The 13484-nt window shown below is 45.9% G+C and overlaps 1 protein-coding gene across 2 annotated transcripts in view; it reads left to right on the top strand.

Annotated features, from left to right (window-relative positions):
- EEIG2 (EEIG family member 2) overlaps positions 1-12989 on the top strand; it is a 44319-nt gene extending 31330 nt beyond the window's left edge. For both annotated transcript variants that reach the window (XM_069737368.1, XM_069737369.1), the window contains exons 9-13: positions 7853-8039; positions 8400-8527; positions 8764-8833; positions 9647-10656; positions 11742-12989. In XM_069737368.1, coding sequence (XP_069593469.1) covers positions 7853-8039; positions 8400-8527; positions 8764-8833; positions 9647-9689 — 428 coding nt within the window. In that variant the 3' untranslated portion in view covers positions 9690-10656; positions 11742-12989. The remainder of the gene's footprint in view (positions 1-7852; positions 8040-8399; positions 8528-8763; positions 8834-9646; positions 10657-11741) is intronic.
- The last annotated feature ends 495 nt before the right edge of the window (positions 12990-13484 follow it).

Below are 13484 nucleotides of genomic sequence, written 5' to 3'. Positions count from 1 at the left end.
AGGAGAGAGTGGTCTGGGAGCTTTCAACTTAATCCAAAAAAATTAAACCACTTTGGGCTGGGTCCAATCACAAAAGAAAACAGGTGGGTGCTCGTTCCGCTGGTGAGCACAGCAAATACATAGAAAAGGAGAGGAATCAGCACTCCAACCTGTATGATAAAACTCCAAAACTTTATTCCGGCTTATCAAGCCATGTTAAAAATGTGGAAAAACATCTGGCGCGTTTCTGGTGCGTTAGAAGCACCTTTACTCATAGGTGTAATAAAATCAAATGAACAAAGACTGATCCAAGTTATCCAAATAATTGAATTACAAATGCACAAGGTGTGACAGGGTGGAACACCGCAAAAGACGAAAAACCTTAATAAATATAAAATAAATCATTCCTCGAATTCATACCTTTTGGATATTTAGAGTCTAATTTTAAAACCCAGAATGCTTCATGTGTGGGTAGTAATTTTTGTTTATTTCTGCCTCGAATAGGATTATAGGTTTTTTCAAAACAGTAAAAAGCAAAGTGTGTAATATCACCTTGGTGAACATTTACTAACAAAGTGCTTCGAAGCACCAGAATAAGCTGCATTATTACTCTGAATATTTTTCAAATGTTCCGCTATTCTTTTTGTAATTTTGTGTATAGTGCAGGCAATATATAGAACTTTACATTGAAGACAGCATATGCAATACACAACATACTGTGTGTCACAATTAATGAACAATGTGATGGCTTGAGAAAAAACAGAAAATGATTGAACAGTTTTACTTTTGTCACACACTATTTAACAATCAGTAATCATACGTATTTAACAGTACAAAGTGCAAAATATGCACGCTTCTTTATAATCCATAAACTGAATTATACTTTTTTTCATGTTTAATCTATGGAGTGCTGCCTTCCTTTTTGATTTTGTCTGGATTGGGGCAAGTATTGGATGCATTGCTGAGGAGGCCTGGGCACCCGCCATATGGTATTGTGCTGCTCCACTTTTTTACAACATAGATATCCATCTATCAATCTCTATTCTATTCTGGTAAAAATCAGCTGGGGAAAAACCCACAGATGACCACACAATCATAGAATAACATTGGTCTGAATGCAATCTAATTTTTTAATCTGATTGCATTTGTCCAATTTCATCACAACTGGGAATGAGCACAAAGGCTATGTTCACACTGAATTTTTCTTAGACCGTTTTTCTTAAATGTTTCTTCAAAACTCTTGGGAACTCTTCCTATTCTTTTCTACGGGAAACCCCTTTTGTGACCATATGAGGGGTTGTTGAGCACTTTTTATTTCCCTCTGAGGTTTTGAAGAGAAAAAAAAAAAAAAAGCACTTGGTGGGGAAAAAAAATATGATGTGGATCCTGATGGAATTCGCTCCAAGCTAGGAAGCGTAAGGCTGTGTGTACACAAGTGTTGGTGTTAGTTCTGTAATGTCCGCTGACCTTAACCAAGGATTAGTAATGGGGTGGTGTCTATACTATAAGGGTACCGTCACACAGTGGCATTTTGATCGCTACGACGGCACGATTCGTGACGTTCCAGCGATATCGTTACGATCTCGCTGTGTCTGACACGCTACTGCGATCAGGGACCCCGCTGAGAATCGTACGTCGTAGCAGATCGTTTGAAACTTTCTTTCGTCGCTGGATCTCCCGCTGACATCGCTGAATCGGCGTGTGTGACGCCGATTCAGCGATGTCTTCACTGGTAACCAGGGTAAACATCGGGTTACTAAACGCAGGGCCGTGCTTAGTAACCCGATGTTTACCCTGGTTACCAGCATAAACGTAAAAAAAACAAACACTACATACTTACTTACCTTCCGTGTCTGTCCTCCGGCGCTGTGCTTCTCTGCACTGGCTCTGAGCGCCGGCCAGCCGGAAAGCACAGCAGTGACGTCGCCGCTCTGCTTTGCGGCTGACTGGCGCTGACAGTGCAGAGAAGCACAGCGCCGGAGGACAGACACGGAATGTAAGTATGTAGTGTTTGTTTTTTTTACGTTTACGCTGGTAACCAGGGTAAACATCGGGTTACTAAGCGCGGCCCTGCGCTTAGTAACCCGATGTTTGCCCTGGTTACCCGGGGACTTCAGGATCGTTGGTCGCTGGAGAGCTGTCTGTGTGACAGCTCTCCAGCGACCACACAGCGACGCTGCAGCGATCGACATCGTTGTCATATCGCTGCAGCGTCGTTTCAGTGTGACGGTACCCTAAGATGCCCCCCATTACTAATCCCCCTGACTTCTTTCTTACTGTCATCTGTCTATCATCTCTCTATATGTGTATATAAGATTGTTTTTTTTTTTAGTTAGAAAACTAGCTTGAATTGACAGAGAATTACTGTGTGTAAAAGCTGAGGATAAAAACACATGTCTAGGTGAGAAAGACAACACCCTCCAGCTTTTCTGGCTGAGAATCTGTGTTTTGAACGCAATTTCTTTACTGCCAAGAGAGCAGGCTTTATCTTCTGAAATAAAGCTGCGTGTGAACATGGCCTTACTGTGTACCGGGCCATACATAGCTGAAGCCTCGCTCGCCTGTTAGTTCCCCACCTGAGAACGCGCACATATTTGTGTAGTTCCCGCTGTGGATGGCTGTGCCTGTAGCTACGGTCTTCATAGAATACTTGTTGTGTGAGAACCTTCAGGAATGCGCTCCGTCCTGTCCCCTGAAGTATTGGGTGGGTATCGGGGAGTTTCAGGAATGTATCGCAGTTTCCACTCTTAGTCACCTTCTTCCTTGTTACATTGTATCCGTTCCGCTCTTTACTTATATTTGTCTTTGGCGCAGAGCAAATATTTGACTATTTTCTCTGCACTTGTCAGGACATTGTGAATCCCCGTGTAAACATTCAGAAGAACCGAAATACAATCACACAGGTGTAATGTGCTTGTAATAACTGTATATAATATATATGTATGTACACAGATGGACCGTTGTCTGTATTCTCTTGTGGTATCTTCAGCATCGTCTGCACTTTGATACCAGACCTCTCGGCTCGGTCCAGACTTTGTATCGTGGCAGCTTCTCTCCAATTTCTGCCATTTCCCCAGTGGACGTGGACTCGAGACTTATACTCGTCCATACCATTAATTTGGCTGCTGCTGATCTCGTCTTTTTTTGCTTCTTGATCCCGTTCCTCGTGTAAATGGGGATCACTGTGTGTACACCATGGATCAGACAAGCGGCAGTGTGTTTTATCCTTTTTACAGTTTGTTCAGTTTATAGCAATAATGAAATTGTCGTTGTTCCTGGGAAATTTCCAATATCTTGGATTTCACATATTTGCTGACAATGTCATGAATGTCTGAAATATGTATTTACCCCTTATCTCCCGAACATGGAGGTTCTCGACCTCTGTTCTGCCTGAAAGATGGCTGCGACATGCTTGCTCTGAGACACATGCTAGAGATAGGTGCAGGTCTCATCTCTGGGACCCAGACCATTAGCACATTTATGGCACAAACCTCTTCGGTAGGAAAGCTGGAGAATATGATCAAAACAAGGGCTACTCTCCATTCATACAATCTTCTTTTTATTTTCGGAACATTAAAACATGAGCAGGAGGAAGCGGGGTGTATTATGGACGGCGGCGTTTCGCATATCACAATGCTTCTTCAGGTCCCCCCATGGGATTGACGCCATAGATTTGACCCTTGTAAGAGTGCGGATAATGTAAATCTTACTTTTGTAGATTTCACCCCAGATTTAATTCTAGTCATCTTTTATCCTGTGTGATGTGAACATACCTTATGGGAGGGAAGTTTATTTGGGATTCATCCTGGTAATGATGTGTTATTCCTCACTAGTGTTGAGCATTCCGATACTGCAAGTATCGGGTATCGGCCGATATTTGCTGTATCGGAATTCCGATACCGAGTTCCGATATTTTTGTGATATCGGAAATCGGTATCGGAGTGTGCGGTGCGTATGGTTCCCAGGGTCTGGAGGAGAGGAAACTCTCCTTCAGGCCCTGAGATCCATATTAATGTAAAAAATAAAGAATAAAACTAAAAAATATGGATATACTCACCCCTCCGAAGAACCCTGGCTGTCACTGCTGCTAGCGTCTGCCTCCGTTCCTGAGAATGTAGTAAGTGAAGGACCTTAGATGACGTCGCGGTCAGGTGAGCGGTCATGTAACCGGTCACCTGATCGCGGCTCTTCCCACACTCGTACAGTAGGAGCACGGCGGAGGCCTCTTGTGCCATGCTTGTTACGTGGACATGTTGTTTTATGTGCAGTCATGTAGATGGCCGACTGTAAATCCAGGGTTGTGCGCCAGGTTCACCTTTCCGATAATCCCTGCTTTACATATGACTTTGACTAGAACCTGGTGAGCAAAATAATCCTGTAACTTTGTGATCTCCGCAGAAGGTGATTTGGGAGCGCCTTATTATAAAATTACTGAACATATTGGATTTGTCTGATCTTTGTGACTGCGCCTTGTTCTTATTTATAACAAATCATAGAAGAGTAATTTACAGAAGTGCCAGAGTGAATCTGCAACTCGCAGGAAACTATTGTCAATTTGCAAAATAGAGCAGTGAAAATCCAACCAGAATACAGGAACCATTAAGGCTATGTTCACACGCAGCGTTGTTGCTTCTTTTTTTCTTTCTGCAGCCAAATCCTGCTCTCTTACCAGTAAAAACACTGCGCCCAGATTGCCTGTTTTGCAGCCTTTTCGAGGCACTTTTGCCACATATTTTGGATGCAGATTAAATGTGTGCTTTCCCAATAGTTCATGTTTAAGGCTGCAGTCACACTATCAGTATTTGGTCAGTATGTTACATCAGTATTTGTAGCCAAAACCAGGAGTGGGTGATAAATACAGAAGTGGTGCAGACAGTGGCGTAACTACAAAGTTAGGGGCCCCGGTGCGAACTTCCGAATGGGGGCCCCCCCCCTGCAGCCCTGCCATACAACTCAATGTAACCCCCATAGAATAATGGCCACACATGATGCTCAATACTGTATAACGGCCACCACACATGATGCTGCATACTGTATAATGGCCACACATGATGCTCCATAGTGTATAATGGCCACACATGATGCTCCATAGTGTATAATGGCCACACATTGCTCCATACTGTATAATGGCCAGACAGTGCTCCATACTGTATAATGACCACCCACACATAGTGCTCCATAGTGTATAACGGCCACACAGTTCTCCATACTGTATAATGATCCCACATCATGCTCAATACTGTATAATGACCACAAATGATGCTCCATACTGTATAACGGCCACACATGATGCTTAATACTGTATAATGACCCCCCTCCTGTATGCATGGCTCATCTCCCTCCTATCCCATATACATAGCTCATATTACCCCTCCTGCATGCATGACTCATATCTCCCCATGTATGCATGGCTCATATTCCCCCCCTGTATGCATGGCTCATATTCCGCCCCTGTATGCATGGCTCATATTCCGCCCCTGTATGCATGGCTCATATTCCCCCCCTGTATGCATGGCTCATATTCCGCCCCTGTATGCATGGCTCATATTCCTCCCCTGTATGCATGGCTCATATTTCCCCCCTGTATGCATGGCTCATATTCCGCCCCTGTATGCATGGCTCATATTCCGCCCCTGTATGCATGGCTCATATTCCGCCCCTGTATGCATGGCTTATATTCCCCCCCTGTATGCATGGCTCATATTCCCCTTCCCCCCCCCTGTATGCATGGCTTATATTCCCCCCTGCATGGCTCATATTCCCCCCTGCATGGCTCATATTCCCCCCTGCATGGCTCATATTCCCCCCTGCATGGCTCATATTCCCCCCTGCATGGCTCATATTCCCCCCTGCATGGCTCATATTCCCCCCTGCATGGCTCATATTCCCCCCTGCATGGCTCATATTCCCCCCTGCATGGCTCATATTCCCCCCTGCATGGCTCATATTCCCCCCTGCATGGCTCATATTCCCCCCTGCATGGCTCATATTCCCCCCTGCATGGCTCATATTCCCCCCTGCATGGCTCATATTCCCCCCTGCATGGCTCATATTCCCCCCTGCATGGCTCATATTCCCCCCTGCATGGCTCATATTCCCCCCTGCATGGCTCATATTCCCCCCTGCATGGCTCATACCCCCCCCTGCATGGCTTATATTCCCCCCTGCATGGCTCATATTCCCCCCTGTATGCAGGCTTATCTCTCCGCTCCTGCTCGGCGCGCCGGCTTATGTCCTCCTTCATCCCCCGTCCCCCCGGCCCTCATACTCACCTGTCTTCCCACTGCACGGCCGTGCCGACATCCCTCGCGCTCTGTCCCGACTCCAGGCGGCGGCGCCGGCGCAGCACCTTCTTCCTGCTTGAGCGGTCATGTGACACCGTTCATTAAGATCATGAATATGCGCATATTCATGATCTTAATGAGCGGTGTCACGTGACCTCTCAAGCAGGAACGAGCTGCAGTGCAGACGCCGAGACCATCGCTGGAGCAGGGTGAGTATTCAAGGCAGCGGCGGCGGGGGGGGCCCTGGAGTGGGGGGAGGCACTGCCAGTCCGAGCCTGCCTGCCGGGCCCGGGCCCCTGACCTGCCGGGCCCGGTCGCACTGGCGACCGCTGCGACCGCGGTAGTTACGCCACTGCAGATGTTTATATTATACTTTTCCTTATTGTTCCACTCCTGGTTTTGGCTTACAAATACTGATATAAAATACTGACCACATACTGCGAGTGTGACGGCAGCCTGATAAAGTTTGTTTTATTCACTACTAAATCTTCAAAAAACGCGGCAAAAAAGTTTGCGGTTTTTCACTTTCTCATTGCACTCAATGGCTATGGTCATACGTTGTTTTTTGCAGCTGTTTTTCTGCAGCCAAAACCTGCTGCCATTGGGACTGTTCGATGGCGGCTATTTTCCCTTGATGCCAGCGCATTAAGGCTGTAGCAAAGTGCTGATGGGGTTGGTGTGCTCCGGCAGCATGAGAAAAAAACAAACTATGGTTTCCTGAGACTTTGAGTTGGGTATTACACAGCAATGTGTAATATGTTTCCTGATGTGCGTTTGTGATCAGTAGACGTATCTATATACACGCGCTGTATTTTCTTCTTATTGCAACTTTGGCATAACCTCTGACCTTCCCAGACTTGCAGCCACGGCGTGGTCCAGGTTTTCCATTAACTTCTACTGAAGTGTGAAGGACGTTACGTGTGTGGTGCAGAGCGTGTGAGGGACATAACGTGTGTGATGTGGAAGGTGTGAGGGATGTTACGTGTGAGGGACGTTACGTGTGTGATGGGGGTGTGAGGGACGTTACGTGTGTGATAGGGGGGTGTGAGGGATGTTACGTGTGTGATGTGGAGGTTGAGGGATGTTACATGTGTGATGTGGAGGTTGAGGGATGTTACGTGTGTGATGTGGAGGGTGTGAGGGACGTTACGTGTGTGATGTGGAGGGTGTGAGGGACGATACGTGTGTGGTGTGGCGCGTGTGAGGGATGTTACATGTGTGATGTGAAGCGTGTGAGGGATGTTGTGTGATGTGGTGGGTGTGAGGGATGTTACGTGTGTGGTGTGGAGCGTGTCAGGGACGTTCCGTGTGTGATGTGGCGCGTGTGAGGGACGTTACGTGTGTGGTGTGGAGGGTGTGAGGGACGTTACGTGTGTGATGTGGAGGGTGTGAGGGATGTTATGTGTGTGGTGTGGAGCATGTGAGGGATGTTGTGTGTGGAGGGTGTGAGGGATGTTACGTGTGTGGTGTGGAGCGTGTGACCGGCCGGATCAATACATGGTTGTGCTGATCATATCATGAACCCAAAATAAAGAGTGAAACAGTAAATGGAAAAAATGAAATCACAAACTTGGTAATTTTCTCTTCAGGATACAGCACAGGCCACTCGCGGTCTTCCAGTTTGTCTGAATTGAGCCATCGGAGGAACACATCGGTGGGCAGCGCATCTACCGGGATCGGGAGTATTCCAGAGCCGATAGAGGACGACTGCAACAAACCTCCGATGTCTAACCCGGATATTAAAGAAGAGGGGTCGTCCTCTGAAAGACTGAGCAGGTACGGTATAAGACATGGCCCCGAGACGTCCATGTCACATGTATCTGTGGTTCATATTTCATTAGTCGAATACCAATAAATGAAAAATATAGAAAGCGGTTCTAGCCATAGAAGCCCCCTCAACCATGGAGGACAAATCATTGTGATAAATGCAGAATGTAGAACAATGCTGCACCGTGTCCATGTAGAGAATGGATGCAACCACGAGCCCAGAAACCACGTGAGGACGTAGTCAGGACTTTCTATAGATGGCATCTTTGGTGCATACATGAGATGTGTTGGGTGCTGCCCTGTGTCACAGGATAAATGCAGAATGAATGGCTGTGTCTAATCACTCCATGTCCTTCTTTCGTGTAACAGGCTCCCAGTGAAACAAGACTCTGTGGAGTCTCAGCTAAAAAGAGTGGACGCAACCCGAGTAAATGCCGATGATGTGATTGAAACTATTCTCCAAAGCCAGGACTTTACCCTGGACTCCAGTGCAGAAGGTCAGTATTGCCAGGTTATAGCTTTGTGGCTATAGTTCTGCGGTGATGCTGGAGCGATTTCTTACGGCTGAGGACTGGATCTGATCTCCTGGTCACACATTTTGCACCTGCGCCATCAGCATGAGTCCACATATCATGATGCAGCAATTGGCTGCCGTCTGTGACCTCTGCTCCAACCTAACGTGCCCCAACGTGTTAAGTTGAACACTGAGATCAGTTGTCTTTGTGTCTTGTAGAGGAAGGTCTAAGGCTGTTTGTCGGTCCCGGGGGCAGCACTGCTCTTGGAAGTCATCACTTACCGAACAGGTAAATCGTGACCTGCTTAAAGTGGACCCCCTCCTCCACCCCTCCATGTGAAAAGTCCATTGTTGCAGTATTTTCTTTCAGTATCTCCACACTGTAAAGTTTCTCTTATTGGTGGATTGACTGCTTTTAATTTATAGTCGTTGTGTTAAGATCAGGTTCCTCTCTCCACCGACATTCTACTTAGCATCTATCAAGCATGTGTACAGTATATACAAAGCAAAGAGCTGCAGTGTAAAACACGTAGGATAGTCGCCCAAGGAACGTTTGTCACCAGATTTTACTGGCCAAACTGCATATGTAATTTAATAGACCTGGTGAGGCTAGTGTACTTATGTTGAAATTCCATGTCAGAATGGCTGTAAAATCCTGGTTTTATGATGAACATTTGAGTGCAGCTACAGCTTAAGAGCTCATGAGTCCTGAAGTGTCAATGACATCCTGACTGCCAGGCCCCCGGCCTGACTGCCAGCTGCAGCGTGTACTGAGCGGTGTGAGATCTTGGCAGCACAGGAAGCACTGATGAGCTGTCAATCAGGCTAAGTTGGCACAGATTGTATGTCCACAGCAGAATGGCTGTTTATGCTTAAAGTAAGTACACTGGCCCCATTAGGCCCAAGATGCATATTTAATAATGAATACATTTGTATTGTGAAATCTGGTGACAGATCTGTTTTAAGCATGGCCATAGATCAGTGACTGCTCGCCTACCATATGTCGAGCACAGGCCCGATCTGTGAGGGGAGCAGATTTAAACAAGGAGATGAGTAAGTTCCCGATTGTCGTCCTCTCACTTTTCTTCTGCTTTCTTTGAAGGGTTGGTGCAGGAGCATATGAACAGGTTGTCATCAAACGTTGAGACGTCTACAAGAAGCCCCAGGTCTTGTGGGGAATATTATTATCCAGCCTATTGTATATTGGTCAATACTTTGCAAACTTTTTATGGAAAGAATAAAGAGGTTTTAAGTTTTCCAAATGAAGATGCATGCTGTGCTGGCGTGGGTCGAGGATGGTTTCCTTATCCATCCCTCCATGAACCTTCATTGTTGTCCTGGTAGAGGTGAGCTCCTCACAACATCCGGGAGCATCTACATGACCAGTGATCTGATCAGCCACAATCACATCAGCCCTGATCTTGGATTTGCATTTGCACTGGAATTGGTGTAAACCTCGGTGACTGTGACTGGCCGCCTCTTCGTCACATTTTCTGCTAATAATATGTGGGCTCCGTGTCCGATCCACAGATGCGATGGTCTCTTGTCTTCGGTACATTGTGTCCCTTCTATATATGACATACTAATGGGTAGAGGCCAGACTACAGGGCGATGAGCACACAGGGTGCTGAGATACAGGGATGCGATCAGATGGCCGCAGTAACATTAGCTACAGGGTGATATTCCTGCAAAGCCTACAACATGGACACAAGCCTCGTTAGTAGAGGTGTTCGTCAAATCTGTCCAAAAGTTTTGAGTCTGCAGATTGCATGTGGAGCTTTAGGTATTTTACTGTAAAAAGATTTATCAGATTTAAATGCGCTTTTTTTTGCTAAATTTTGGCGAAAAATGGATCTGACCAAAGATTGAACTCCTTTTTGTTTTCCAGTCTTATGACTCGTGCACAGCAGAGTTGTCAGCACTAAATGCACGGTACTGCTGGAACGATCTCTATCATTATAGGGCTCATCCTGGTTCAGAGAACTTTTCCCAATCTATACTGTCCATTTGTAGAAGCAAAAAGAAAAAGCCCATTGTCCCTTCCTTACACTCCCGGGGTTCCAGCAGTAAACAGCGTAGTGTAAGTTTCGACCATTAGGCTTGTAGTGTAAGGCCATGTTCACACAGTGCGTTTTTTACCGCGGAACCGCGGCGGTTTTGCCGCTGCGGTTCCGCAGCTGTTTTCCATGCAGGGTACAGTACACTGTACCCTATGGAAAACAGGACACACTGTGCACATGGTCCGGAAATTGTTAAAAAAAAGACGCGCTGAATAGCTCCCGGAAAAAAGAAGGAGCATGTCAATTCTTTTTCCGGAGCCGCAGCGGTTCTGCACCCATAGACCTCCATTGTGAGGTCCAAACCGCAGTAAAACCCGCAGATCAAAAATATATCTGCGGGTTTTACTGCGATTTGATGTGCAGAACCGCTGCAGCAGGAAGTGCGGGGAGCGGGCGGAAGTGCGTGGGCGGAGTGTGGCTGCCCCCCCGTGCTCCGATCCCGCCCCCCCGTGCTCCGATGCCCCCCCCCAGTGCTCCGATGCCCCCCCCAGTGCTCCGATGCCCCCCCCCGTGCCCTAATCTCCCCCCCTTATACTCACCCGGCGTCCCGGTGTCCGTCCGGCCGTCTTCTCCCTGGGCGCCGCCATCTTGCAAAATGGCGGGCGCATGCGCAGTGCGCCCGCCGAATCTGCCGGCCGGCAGATTCGTTCCAAAGTGCATTTTGATCACTGAGATATAACCTATCTCAGTGATCAAAATAAAAAAATAGTAAATGACACCCCCCCCCCTTTGTCACCCCCATAGGTAGGGACAATAAAAAAAATAAAGAATTTTTTTTTTTTTTTTTTCACTAAGGTTAGAATAGGGGTAGGGTTAGGGGTAGGGTTAGGGGTAGGGTTAGGGTTAGGGGTAGGGTTAGGGGTAGGGTTAGGGTTAGGGGTAGGGTTAGGGGTAGGGTTAGGGTTAGGGTATTTTCAGCCATTTTAACCCTAAAAAAATTCCTAGAAAACACACAGACTCTGGCTAGAAAACTGCATCAAAAAAACGCATCAAAAAACGCATCAAAAAACGCATCAAAAACGGACCAAAAAAGGACCAAAAAAAGGACCTGCGTTTTCTGCCAAGAGCTGCAGTTTTTTAAAAAACAGTCAGGAAAAAAAAAGGATGGAAATCCTGAACGTGTGAACATACCCTAAGGCTCTGTTCACATCTGCCTCATGGTTTCAATCACAAAGCATCAGAATGCTAGATCCATTGCACAACAGAACCCAATAACTTACAATAGCAGGCATTAGGTTCCATTATGGAATATATCAATTTTCGTGAAAAAGAAAAAATATTATTTTCACGTTTTTTCTTTTTTTTTTTTCTGCCATGGAGCTTCTGATGCAGATGTGAACAACACTCTACTTTCTGGATCAAAACTAGGCATGGGCCGGAGAATATTTTCCCCTTCAGGAATTCTATGGCTGAAGGTTGGACATAATGTATTACACAAACTTCCACTGTATCTGCAGGGATTCGGCATTTAAAAAAAAAAAATTAACCCAAAATCCATGCATTTCCATTATTATAAAATTACATTGAAAGTGCAATACTGTAGTGGTGTCAGACAATCATAAGACTATACGAGCCAGGCCATATCCAGCCTCCGTGCGGCCAGATGACTATTTACTGCCTGATCCTTTCCCAGTAAAGCTAGATTAATAGCGTATATCTAACATTACCCAGTTACACGTACTCGGAAGCTTCATCGCCATCATGTACGGCCTGTATCCATGCGTGCCAGTATATTCTCTACACCATCTTATAGTCATTTCCAGCCCATTCTAACCACAAGTATCCATTAATTCCCAGTAGCATGCCAAGTACCAAACCAGAATGTCCGTGTTTGTGCCAGAGAGGGTTAAAGACCCCCTGTATGATAAGCGAGGATCAATGGACCAAGAACAGGTCTTCTGTTGCCTCTGCCATATGTTGTACATGACACTACATCTGCCCTGTAGCCGCCCGGGCCACATAGGCGTCCATATTGTATACCAGTGCTGACCACTTGACTTGCCGATGTTTACACTGATATTGGGGGTTTGGGGGCCTTATGGTAAAGGATCTGGGTTTCTTCCATGTTGTAATTGTTACGTGTACAGTGAGTGTAGACTTCTCATGGAAGGAATGGAGAAGCACTAACCAGAATATACAGGAAAATGACTTATTTTGATGAAAACTCCACATTTCATTTATGGTGCAATTCTGAATTTGGTTTGTACAATAGTATTTTTATATATAGTATTTGCTGTTATTAAATGTGTTTATTTTATGACCTTTCTTATAGTAGGGACTGACGTGCGAGTACGCTTTACCGACTTTGCCGTAAATATATTTGATCTAGATATTTGTACCATCAGATGTCCAAAATAAATCAGTCTTTGGGATTTATATCTATAATTTATGGTCTACTATTTATTCTGTAATCAGATTGTTATTAGGGAGAGTGTGAGATTTTGTATTAGTTTAGGGACTTGGTATAAGGGTCACCATAAACGAGCAACGTATCCAACAGACGGGTTCCCTAATGATGCCTTGAATTAACTAATTTGGGAATGGTCAGGACCAGCTGTCACAATGTGGAAGATTTACCAATGTGGAAGTCGCCAACTGTCCTTCCATGATTGTCATAAAGGGATCGAAACGTCAGATTTTGGTGCACGATTCTTTCCTCTCTTGGGAGAGGAGCACGGCTAGAAGTGCTGGCAATCACTTTATCCCTCCCCCTGTCCAGGGGGTCAACGGAAATGGTATTTAGCCAAAATAAACTGCTTAAAATGTCAAACTTTACAAGCTAAAAATTATTACATTGGACATGAGCACCTACTGACATTCTGTGGATCCAAAGCAGGCTGCTCCGGTGGTCGGTAGCAGGGCTATGCGGCGCAGGCTGCT

The sequence above is a fragment of the Ranitomeya imitator genome, chromosome 8 (genome assembly GCF_032444005.1).
Source record: "Ranitomeya imitator isolate aRanImi1 chromosome 8, aRanImi1.pri, whole genome shotgun sequence".
Lineage (NCBI taxonomy): Eukaryota > Metazoa > Chordata > Amphibia > Anura > Dendrobatidae > Ranitomeya > Ranitomeya imitator.
The sequence above is the reverse complement of the archived record's forward strand: the minus strand, read 5'-3'. Positions and strand labels throughout refer to the sequence as shown.